This window comes from Dipodomys ordii, unplaced genomic scaffold (assembly GCF_000151885.1).
Source record: "Dipodomys ordii isolate 6190 unplaced genomic scaffold, Dord_2.0 Scaffold5, whole genome shotgun sequence".
NCBI classification, from domain to species: Eukaryota; Metazoa; Chordata; class Mammalia; order Rodentia; family Heteromyidae; genus Dipodomys; species Dipodomys ordii.
In genome coordinates, this window is record NW_012267221.1 from 27,769,235 (window position 1) to 27,782,234 (window position 13,000).

Genomic DNA, 13,000 nt, shown 5'->3' on the forward strand with positions numbered 1-13,000 from the left:
ACACTTTACACATGATGCCCTCTCAAAAGCTGAGTAAATATTTACAAATGTGAAAAGATCATTGTCTACTATTCTTAAAATTTCTGGAAAAAGGGCTGGGAAGGTGGCTCAGTGGTAGAGCACTTGCCTTGCATGCATGAGGCCCTGGGTTTGATTCCTCAGCACCACATAAGCAAAAAGAAAAAAAAGCCGGAAGTGGCACTCTGGCTCATGTGGTAAAGCGCTAACCTTGAGCTGAAGAGCTGAGGGACAGGGCCCAGGCCAAGAGTTCAGGCCCCACATATCACTAAAAAAAAAAAAAAAGAGTTCAGGCCTCACGACTAGAACCCCATCCCCCCCAAAAAAAGTTCTGGAAAAAATCATGTCCCTTAGAGAATATAAGTGATCCTTTCAGATCCTATACAAAACAAGAAGAAAGATATTAATTATGAAAATACTTTTAAAAGAGGAAAATTAATACATGAAAGTTGCATTGTAGAACAGATTATAAAGTTAGGTAACCTTTAGGCATAGCTTACTTTAATTGTTTAGTTAGCTTATTTTGAGAGTGAGCAAATAAACATAGGTTTGGATGCACAAGGATTAAAATTAAAAAAAAATTTAGAAAGGGAGCAGAGATTTTTTCCCTTACCAACTTATTTGACATAACTTATTCTTTAGTGCATGTGTGTGCATGTGCTCCAGTCTGGGTATTGAACTCATAGCCTTGTGCTCTGCTTGTTTTTCACTCTAGGCCAGTGCTCTACCACTGGAGCCACATTTTTTTTTCTAGTCCACAGGGCCTGAGCTCTTTCCCTGAGCCTCTTTGTGCTCAAAGATAGTGCCCTGCCATTTGAGCCATAGCCCCACTTCCCGCTCTTCCTGAGTAGTTTATTAGAGATAAGACTCTCATGGACTTTCCATGATCCTCACATCACAGCCTCCTGAGTAGCTAGGATCTGTTACAGGCATGGGCCACTTGTACCTGGCTTGGAGACACATGCTTATTTTCAGCTTTTGTTCCTTACTTAATTGGATGTAAGTATCGATGTACCTTTCTGCCTGTGCTAGCTTCAAACCGTGGTCCTCAGATATCAGCTTCCTGAGTAGCTAGGATTTCAAGTGTGAGCCACCAGCACCCAGCTGGTGTACTTACGCACATACAATTTATCTGCTCAAAGAGAATGTATCCTCTGGAATCACTGTACAGAAGAAGAAAAAAGAGAAGTACAGCAATTGGGTAGCCAAGAAGATATTTAATGATGCTTGAGGATACACAGCATTATTGACAGAAGTGATAACTCACAGTGCAGATAACAGAATATTTACATGGATTACAAAGATGAAATTTTCACACGGTGAGAAAGCTTCTCCGGGGATCTTCAGTATGGTGATTCGAATAAAGCAGACATATTTGAAAGTTTATTAGATTCATATCCTTTTGAAAAACTATGATGGGCTGGAAAGGTAGCTCAGTGGTAGAGCGCTTGCCTTGCATGCATGAGGCCCTGGGTTTGATTCCTCAGCACCACATAAGCAGAAAAAGCTGGAAGTGGCATTGTGGCTCAAGTGGTAGAGCGCTAGCCTTGAGCTGAAGAGCTGAGGGACAGTGCCCAGGCCCAGAGTTCAGGCCCCACGTCCAGCAAAAAAAAAAAAGAAAAAGAAAAAGAAAAAAAAAACTATGAAAGCACTCCAGTACTAATGATTACTGATGTCCTGGAGCATGGCTGTTTATGTTAGGGTGAGGGCTGCACAGCTCTCGGCCATTCCAGAATCATTTGTAGCTACACACCGGTATTCACCTTCATCACTTTTTATTAAACTCGTTATAAATAAGTTGTGGAATCCTATGCCACGTTCCTCAGCACTGAACCTTATTCCTTGGACCATTTTCCCATCTTTGTACCAGTTTACTATGGGTCTTGGAGAACCACGAACTAAACACTGGAAATATGCGGCTGTTCCTAATGGTGCATGACAGTCAGAAATGCCTTTGATAAATCTGGGAGGCCCTTCCACCACCTGAAATTCAAAAAAGCTGTCTGCATATTTACTCCTTAAGACTAATTCTTCCCTTACGCTGCTTAAAGTCACCTTACTCTTCTGTGCTAGCATACTGAATATTTCAGCATCTCCCATGGTGAGGAAGCCCCGGCAGATAGCCTCACCCACACAGTTCATAGCTCTGCACCTGTATGTGGCACTATCGTAAGGGCAGACATTTCGAATCTTCAGGATATGACACCCTTTCTCCTCACTGATCACGTATTTTGCATTATCTGGTTCAATACACATATATTCTTTGTACCATTTAACTTTGGGAGTGGGGATGCCTATAACTGAACATTTGAATACAGCATCTGAATTTTCTGGAATTTTAAAATCACAAATAGGTGTTATGAAGCGAGGAGGCATTTCAAATACTTCCAAATCGATTTTTAAGTCTGTGTCTTCTTTCCCTGTGGAACTCATGTGTGGATCGGCCAGATTCAATGGAAGAACATCTAGACTCACAATCATGCTCTTATGATCAGGAGTAAATTCAGGAACTGTGACTATTTTCACTTGTTTCTCAAATTCCTTGACATCTTTTTCACTCAATTCAACTTCCAGGACAATTTCTTGAGGAGAGGGTGTTCTTGATGAGGTGGTATTTTCCAAATCAAACTCCATGACATGCTGATGTGTGACCGGAGGTGGCAGTGCGACCGCTCTTTCTTCTTGGGGTATTATGTCCACCTTTGCGAAGCTCTTTGCTTCTCCTATGATGTTTACAGCGTGGCACATGTATTCACCTCCCTCTCCCTTTTGAATGTTAGAAATTTCCAAAGAACACACGTTACCCACTCTTTCCATTTTGATTCTTTCATCTGGATCTAGCAAAGATTTATTTCGATACCATTTCACACCAGGTATTGGAAGGCCCTCAACTTCAACAATGAAGCCTAACGTGGTGTTTTCATATATCTTCCTTTTGGTGAGAGGTTCAATGAAAGATGGAGGCATTTCATTGTCTTTTGGTTCAATGGCTTCATTAGGTGTACCAAATGAATCAGAACGCCACATTTCATAAGTTGAACTTCTCTCTTCTGTAGGTGTATGGAAATGTTCATTTGGAGTACTGTCTTCCCTTTCTATTTTTGATGGGTATACTTTTACATTTCTAGTGAGATTTGGTCCTCTAGTAGGCATAAAATCTCTCTCTAAAATTTCCCTTGGAGGTGTAGAAAATCTCTCTAGAGCCTCCCCTGGGGGTGTAGAAAATCTCTCAAGAGCCTCCCCTGGAGGTGTAGAATATCTCTCTAGAGCCTCCCCTGGGGGTGTAGAAAATCTCTCAAGAGCCTCCCCTGGGGGTGTGGAAAATCTCTCTAGTGCCTCCCCTGGGGGTGTAGAAAATCTCTCAAGAGCCTCCCCTGGGGGTGTGGTATATCTTTCTGTTATTTCACCTTTAGAAGGTGTTAAATATCCTTCAGTGACTTCCTCTAAGGGTGGGCAGTAGCTTTCAAAAGTCTTGTCTTCTGAATTGACTGAGGATTGTGTAGTTGTATCTGAAGGATTACAATAGAAATCAGGAGATTTCTGAGACTCAAAGTGTTCCACAGATGAAGGTGGGGTATAGAACTGATCTAACTCAGAGATATCTTCACTGCTGGTACTTCCCACGTCAATTGAAATATCTGATTCAGGAGAATATGGGCGATCTACAGAGTCCTGTTTTTGTTTATAATATTCATATACAGTGTTGAATGTGACTTCTTCAACCTCCATTGAAGTGACTGATTCACTGTGGACAAGTTCTGTTTTGTGTTTGGTGTCTTTAGTTTGAGGCACTTCATGCTTTCCCACAGCTAGTAAATACTGTGTTAGAGAGGTCTCAGATTCTATCTCTTTAGCTGTGCATACTTCTTCCAGTTGAGGAAGGTTTTCAGAAAAACAAGCTTCTATCTTTTCTCCTTCTGTGGTGGAGAAAGAGACTTCATGTTGAACTTGAACTTCTTCATAACATCTTTCTTGTGAGGCATCAATTGTTTTGCTTATTTGTTCATTTGGATTCTGTTCATCAGTCATCAAGAAAGGCAAGCACTGACTCAGAGAGAGCTGTCTGTGGAACATGTCTGTTTCCTCAACATCATCTCTGTGGTCTTCCAGCTTTCCATTTGTAAATTCCTGTGTCCTACCCTCTTGCCTTTCGTGTGATGCCTGCTCATCTCCAGAAGTGGATTCTTCTTCCATTACATTAGTCTCTAAGAGCCTTTCCCCTCTTGCTGCCTTTTTCAAATGTGAGATGAAACTGTCACCTCCATTTCCTAGAGAGCTGTCTTTCTCAGAAATATCAGTTTCTCCTACATTTGTAGATGGGGCTTGAAATAAGGCCCATGGTTCATTACAGATTGCTTCAGAAAAAGATTTAAGAGAATGATCTGTTTCTAAAATCATTATATTTTGTTTCTGTGCATGTGGTAAAGTTTCAGAACTAGGAAGTTCTTCTTTATCATGTGTTTCCTGTTGTTGCTTAGTTTCTTCCCCTTGGAACTCCTTGGCTGAATCTCCTAGATGAGAATATACTTGTTTTAGATCAAATACAATGTCTGGAGCACCTGTGATTTCTGAAGGGTGTTCCATCTTGGGATAAGCCTCTTCTTGTCCACTCTCTAATTCTTGGAATTCTACACCTACATTTTCTATTTGTGAATGAAATTTCTTTAGGTCAAATGTAATATGGGCTTCATGTTCAATGGTTTCAGCAACAACAGATTGATTTGGGGAACCTATTTCTTTCTGTTGCTCTTTTTCTTGTACTTCAAATTCTTTATGAATTTGAGAGGAAAGAAGCTTTAAATTCATGACAATAGTAGATGAATCTGCTTCTGTGTTTGAAGATACTTTCTCTTCCTCATGTATATTTGCATTTAGATTGCCTGATCTTGATTCTCTTTGCTTTAATGAAAACTCTGTGTTATCAAGCTTCCTTTGAGGAGGGGTAACAAATGATTTCTTTGTAGGTCTTTTTTCTAGAACTCCTTTTTCTACATGTTTTAACTTTTCAAATGCAATGATTTTATGTTTTACCTTTTTTCCAGGGAAGTATCTCTCTTCCACCAGGGGTTTTTCATATACAATTCTAGATGAATCCTTTGTATTTTGAACTTTTTCAGAAGTTCTTTTGGAGTGGAGAGTTAACAAATAGTCACTTGTATCATACTCTTGTACATTTTCCCATTCAAATCCACCAAATTTTCCAAAATCATTTTTTTCATCTTTCTTGATTATAACTTGACTTAAATCATCAACAAATGGATAAACGATACCTTCTGCTTGATTCAGCTTTTCTTTTTCATTTATATATTCCTCTTTCTCTTCACCTGCCCATTGTATGAGTTCAGCTGTGAGAGGTTGGTTGATTTTTGTGGGTCGAGAAACATCTTGTGTAAATCTGGATAGTCTTTCTCTAGATGTTGTATGGTACACCTGATCTCTCTGGTTTACCTGCTCAATTTTCTCAAGGCTTTGAAAATACTCCCTTATAGAATCTTCTTTTACATTTGATTGAGGAGTGAATTGACCAGCTGAATAATCATACAAATGAGCCTGTACAGCTTTGCTCTGACTTTGTGCTTCTTGATCTCCAGGATATTGTGCATAAATTCCACTAATATTTTCAAACTGACTATATTCCCTATAAGTGACTGGTTCTACGGTTAGATTCAAAATACTCTCAGCTGTACCTGAATTGTTTTCAGCAACACATTTATAATTCCCAAAATCTTGAGAATTGACATTATTAATATATAATCGATAGCTACAATTAATTGCTTCGCATTGGAACTTCTGGTTTGGCTTTAAAGGGACTCCATTTTGAAACCATGTTACCACTGGCTGAGGCTCGCCAGATATTACACATTCAAGTATTACAGAATCCCCTTCTCTACACCTGGCATTCTTCGGCATTTCTTGTAAAATTTCTGGTGGCTCATTAGTAATATCACTTGAGAATATAAATTTGTGTTTTGGTGACTGACGAGCTTGATTTCTGTATGTTGTTTCAGGTTCCAGCTGAAATATTTCTCTTGAGTCTTTATCCTGTTCTGGGGTTGGAGTAGCTGCTGTTATCTGAATTTCTACAGGGAAAGAAAGCAGTTCCGTGTTTGCAGAGGCAGGGCCTGGTGGATTCATTGATAACATGTGGACATTGGTTGGGCCCACTTGACTCAGAGATGGATGACTGCATTTTCCTTTGTCAAACATCAAAGCCAGTTCCTCCTCCTCCTCTGTGTAGTTATGGAATGCTGGGACTTCATGTGGTTGGACATCATGTCTTTGTTTTGTTCTCACTCTCAGTATACCTGTTGTCTTTACTGTTCCATATTGGTTAAATAGCACACAGGTCACAGAACCTTCATTTTGCAGATGTACAGAAGAAAAAGTTAATGTTGAGTAGTTTTCTAAAGTATGAATGGTAAACCCTTGATTCCGTGGGATTGGTTTATCGTTGTTGTACCATGTTACTATGGGCTGAGGATAGCCTTGAAAATGACATACAAATTTACAACTGTCACCTTCATACACTTCTTGAGATTCAATGTCTTGAAGAAAGGAAGGTGGACAACGCTGGGGACGTTTTGGGGAAAGATTTTCAAAAACTCTTGTTCTTTCCTCTCGTTCAACTTGGAATTCTCCAACTTCTGTGGAAGCAGAGTACTTCAGCTCTCTCCAATCACCCTGTGTAATTCTTTCACTGTTGATCTCTTCACTTTCTTCAGTATTTATAAATGTATCCAAAGATTCCCTGGTGTGTGGCATTGGAACCTGATACAGCTTGTCAGGAGACTCATATACTTCTTCATTCCAGTATATATTAGTGAGAGATGCAGATGACTCTCCACTTTTGGTGCTGTCTATAATTCCTTCAAGCTGTTGTCTTGCTTGGATATTTTCATTTACCAGAGGTCTATCATATACATGGTCTTTTGGTGGGCTTTCTTCTAGAAGTGCCTGTTGGCTCAGTCTACTTTCGTTCTGGAAAATGTCTTCATCAACTGTAGTTTGAACACTTGTGAGAAATTCTCTAGATTCTACATTTTGAACTGTTTGATTAGGAAGGCCATATGGATTTTGGAGGATACTCTGACTTGAAAGATCTATTTTCTCCCTATTTTCAGCTAGAGCAGACAAAGACCTACTCTTCATTTCCTCTCTAGAGAACAGAATTCCTTCAGCATCAGCTTCACTTTTCAAAGTCTTTATTTCAGATGATGTCTCTAAAAGGGATAATTTCTTTTTCTCCAGTAAATTTTTTCTAGCCTCTCGTAAACGGTTCAACTTTATTTTGGTCTCTTCATCCAGGAAACTTTCACCTATATTAAGCCATCCTCCTACATCAGATTTACTTTCTATACATTCTTCATCATATACATAATCTTTTTTCTTGCCAGGACTTAATGTATTAAAGTGTATGGTTCTCATCACCCCTTTTTGTCCCACATCTTGTTTTTTGTTAAAGGGAGAACCAGTAAACCTCAGATCAACCTTTACCCTACCTTCTTTTCTTTTAGCTAGAGCCTCCAGGTTTTCACATGTCTGTTCTGCCTTTTTGAGAAATTCTAAGTATTTCTCATCTTGCCTTTTTTGGATTACAAGCAATGATGCACTTGATTCAGCAGACCCTTCACTATTAACTGCCAATAATCTATAACATCCAGAGTCTCTATCTTGGACCCTTTTCACCTCTAAACTGGAAGAGTGATGATGTAAATCACTCTCAGTTTTTATAACCCGACGAAGACCTGTTGGAATAGGCCGATTATTATGAAACCAAGTCATTTCTGGAGTTGGACAGGCAAGTAAGCTACATGTAAACACAACAGGTTCACCCTCTAACACATATTTAAATGTAAGTTTTTGTGTAAAAGAAGGTTTGAAATAGTCAGGCCAGGAGCTTGTAGATGATATTCTACTTGCATATCTCTTAGCAGTCATGGAGCTGTGGTCTATGTCTTCGGAATCTGAAAAGGCATCCCGTGTAACTCTTTCAGAATGTTCAGCTTCTTCCTCGTAGAATAATTCTAAAAAAATATTAAATTATAAAGCATTTTACTATTTTCCACAGCACTTGAAAAAGTTGAAAAAAATGAAATTGCAAAATAGGAAATGAAATAAAGTACATGCTCAGATTCTCACAAATCCAGAAAAAAATTCACTCACCATATTTGTTCGAATAAACGCAACACCATGCTCTGTTTAAAAGATTCTGACACGAAAATCGTTCGTTGTCTTGTCTTTTCTTCAAACTGTTGAAATTTCTTCTTGAACAAGCAAAAATGCATTTCAAAATAACATATTCCTGTGCATATTTGTTTTGAGAGCAGGAAACTTTGTTGTTTGGATGGCTAAGAGGAAAGTCTTACCTGACTTGCAGAGAGTGGAATAAACGCCCTTTCTGATCCTTTTGATTGTAGATTAAAGTTCTACATTTTTGAGAATTAACTATTTAAGATATATGCAAGAACTATAACCATAAATAAGTAGGTAAAATGAGAAGGCGTTTATTCGAACTAATACAGCCATAAAGTCACAATGTTATGCAAAGAAAAGCAGGCAATAAGGATCACATGAGACAGCTATCTGCAAGCCAGTGTAAGAGACATATCAATGTTAAAATGATATATGTGCATGAAGTGTAAACCAAGAATAGGAATGTAATATGTTCACACATCCTAAATACAATAGCATTTCAGACATAATTTCATTCATGACATTCATTCTGAAAATGATAGTTAGGTTATTGTCTATTGCTCAACTTTAATTCACTGTGATTCAGAAAATAAACTTCTACTTCATAATTTCATGCATTAAGATGACAAGTTTTTATAATATATACTTTTGAAAATGGCTGCAAATGTGAAATTGAATATGGCTAATCCAATATGAGATTTTTAAATTACCATAACAACAAATTATCATGGAATGCATGTAACCATTAGCATACTAAACCAAGCATGCGACATAGTAATATATGCTCTAAGAGATATATTTGAACATGTATGTCATTCTTTCTTCAATAATACTAAGAGAAATAAGGCTTCACAAGGATTCTATTAATCCTTTGGAATTTCTACTTCAATCTCACATTCATTAAAACGATACCTTTCATCTCCATTTCAATCTGTTGTTCAATCCTCTCATGTAAAATTGATTCCGGGGCTAAAATGAAAAAAAAAACAGATTTTGGTGATTAACAGCATATACTTCTTATTCATTTCATGTCTCAGATGATTCAAATGTTCTCTTTATTATCAATCCAGAAAACGACACCCCCTAAGTTCACCAAAGTCCATGCCAAACAAAATAATGAGCTGATAAAGTACATGACAAGGTGGACAGAAAGATTAAAAACATTTTTATTTTAGCTTCTCTCTGAAATTTCCACTTTTAGTTCTATATTGCCCCATGCCTTCACATGCATTCAGAAAAGCAATCCACATATAAAGGAATAGTCTGTGTTTAAAATGTCCTATTGACTGAGCAGTGGCTACAAGGTGAACTTGCATTTGTTAGGAACATGCATTTTCTTGCTTGGCACTTGTAGTTGAGGGCTATTCTCAGTTCATCCTGCAGAATGAAACTTTCTTTTTTGCTAGTAACTAGTCCTTTGATTTGAGCCACCTTTGAAACTTTAAATTGCAAGCCTAATTACATGTCAAGGAGTAAAACAAAGACTTCTAAACTCCAAATTGCTTTTATTATACAAGGAACAGGTATAATAGCTTTTAGAAGGCAGCCCCCTGGGGAAAGCTGGCACCCTGAGACCAGTCATTCTTCAGGCCATGTGACACACTTTTAGTAGACTTGACTCCTTTCTTCTTGTGGTCTTTAGCATGAAATGAATGACAAACATGATGTTTTCTTTGACGATTCTCTGTTTATTTCATGGGTTGTTTTTATTCTTTGAGTGTTTTAATACTTTTGTTGTCTGAACCAAGAGTAATTATTGTAACTGTGATTCTTTTGCTAGTAAGAATCAAGTCTGGGAAAGGCACAGTTAGCTGTGTTTGTAAGACTGTTGAGAAGATGGAATGTCATTAGGATGAAATGGAAAGGACAGGTGTTATTCTCCAAAATAATATATGATACATCTTTGATTTTTATAAACACAAGAACTCTATTCAAGCATACCCAAGTGGTATTCTTACCTGATTTGGATGGACAGGTATATTGCCTATACAAACTTATTAGGTCAAAATAAAAAAGAAATATTCAAATATTGGCTTAATGTTAAATAATTAGACAACTATGCCTGATCCCTCAGTTTTCAAATATCTAAGGTGTATTTTCCTTTAACTTTGTAAGTACAAAAAGGCTGTCTGGACTTCTAACAGATTGCTCTTGCTTTATGAACACTAGTATTATTAATTGGAACTAAGTCAACTCCTAGGGCAAAAACACCCATTTTAATTCACACTAAGAATTTGACATTCAAATACTATTTTATGGCACTGGATCCTTTACAAATGATGTCAAAAGGTCCACATTTCTTTTACCTCCACAATGAAGACAACACTCAATTACACAATTGCTGCAGAAACTGTCATAGCTATAAGTTTCAGTGAAATGAGAGCCAATTCCTTAGATGATGGAGTTTCCTTTCTACTAAGTGGACCTGAGTATTTGAGATGTTCCTTTTGAAGCCTATGGAGAAAGAACCAGAACTAAGCTCTACAACAAAATCTCAGGTTAAGAAATAAAACAGTCCCTTTTTGGTGAGAGGGTACTACAGATGCATTAAATGAATTAATGGGCCCAATTGGATCATTAATTGTGAGCTTGATTGGCTGACTATTGGGAGAAAGAAAGTTTTTGGTTTTAAAATTCTGTGCAGAAATAGATAGCACTATGCTGTCTTTTGTTCATCTCTAACATTTCAACAATAATGTGGCCAGTATCAGGGAAGAACTTTCCATAGCCTTTAGGAATGATTGATAATCTTTCACCAAGTCCTCTCCTTGGGACAGAGAGAAGCCCCTTTGACTGCAGATACATACTACCAGCTCCCAGCACTTGAAGGGTTTTCTCATTTTATTAGTGTCTAACAGGCAAGGCTACGTAAGAGGGAGATGGCCTCTCTCATTCAGACAGGTTTATCTGTGCTCTTCCAGGAAAAAAGTCAAGAATCAGGCGCAATAGTAAAAACCATAATGATTTTGCCATGAGAACGTTATACAATTCCAGGAGAACTGATGGCTGCAAAAACAGTATTATTCATTAAGATCTATCTATAAACTGCTAATTGTGTGCCAACCCAAGCCTTATTATTTCAGGAGCCCATTCCTACTTTTGTGCCTTCCTTAACAACAGATAGAGCCTCTGGATCTGAAAAGGATAGATGATAACTGGGGATCCTTCACTATTCAAGCAATTAAATTCAAATATTTCATAGTATCAGATAAAATAAATACCCTATAAGTACTTAGCCAACTACAATTTTTCATCTTCCTTTAGTATATTTACTAGATCTACATTTGGTAAATATTAGAAAAGCAGCTCATCTGCAATAAACATTGACTTCCTTAAACTATATGTGAAAGTCAAATGCTAGGGATGTTTTAATCAACATATTCATTGACTCAATTTGCATGGATATATAAAATGCATAAATCTGCATAAAGCAATGAAGATGAAATGAATCAAGTCATAGCTAAGAATCAAATAACCACCTCCCATATTTAGTACTGCAGATCTTGTCTTCTCTCTATAGTCATTGTGCACAATCCTTGGTCTATGAGCTGAACATTGCATAAAATACGACAATGACTATTTCCATATTGTGATTGCCTCATTCTCTCAAAATCCTCTCTCTTTACACCTTCATGAGTCTGGGTTACATCAACAAAAGATTCATCTACAACACAGAGAAACTGAGTGAAGTCTTGAAGATGCAGGAGAAACTTCCGTGCCTCATCCATTGGCTTTTCAGCACCTCTCTCAGATAATTCTGCTGTCAGCTATTTAGGAAAGGTTGCCATCTGGTGCAGCTCTGCCTCTTGAACAAATGCAGCTGTTGGGTGGAACTTTCAGACATACTCTCAAAAACCTGCACTTCATATTGATATGAAGAGCTTCAAAATGACTTAATTTCCTTTTGAGATATTTTGCTCTCTTCCTTTGTGAAAGAGGAATCTACCACTGCCTGAGACTTGATGGACTTCCTTACATTTCCCCCAAAACTTTGCCTATCTAGGACTTGTATAAACAAGTAGCAAGAAAAAGAAAAGAATATTAAGATCTAAGTGTTGCCACTTTAGGCTAGAAAGATAACAAGGCATGGAAGATGATGAAAGATGTCATTGTCACTTGGGAGCAGCATGCTGGATACAATATGGTTGTAGACATCAAGGTTACACAAAAGAAAGCCCATTCACAATCATCCAGTGGTGAGTGTCAGAGGAAGGTTTATATGAATGCCACACAAAATCGGGTTCCTTCTGTTTGGTATCTTGGCAACTATATAGAGTCACATAATCTGTCTCCATCCAGCCTCAGTTTTTCAGCTATGTGAGACACTGTTTGTCCTTTCTCCATCATATATTTAGGACAATAAACAGCACATAGATTGTTTAATGATGTGATGTTGTTTAGAAAGGTAAAAAGAGCCAAGCAAAGTTGGAGTCTACCAAAACAATCTTTTTTTTTTCATGAATGCATAGATCACATACTTTGGTGAAATTTGAATTACACAGGTAAACCCAACATTGAATTGGAAGAGATGTGTTAGGTATTAGGTGTTTGTTGTTGTTGTTTTAGTAGATTAGGGACTGATCACAGCATGCAATGAACCGAACAACAGAGACACTGGTTAGTAACAGTGGAAATAGAAGGTATGCAGCAAATCAAAGTCTTTGAAGCAAGATGGGCTTTACCTTCGAGAGTCACTGTGAGTGTGGCTGCACAAGTGGCTTCCCCAGCACTATTGGCTGCTTTGCAACAGTACTGCCCAGCATGCTCTGAGTAAGCATCAACTATAAGC

The 13,000-nt window shown here is 37.9% G+C and overlaps 1 protein-coding gene across 1 annotated transcript in view; it reads right to left on the minus strand.

Moving 5' to 3' along the window:
• Window positions 1-13,000, minus strand: part of Ttn (titin) — a 281,635-nt gene that overhangs the window by 213,971 nt on the left and 54,664 nt on the right. The window contains exon 45 of the mRNA XM_013027532.1: window positions 9,119-9,180. Within this exon, the coding sequence (XP_012882986.1) occupies window positions 9,119-9,180 (62 nt within the window). The remainder of the gene's footprint in view (window positions 1-9,118; window positions 9,181-13,000) is intronic.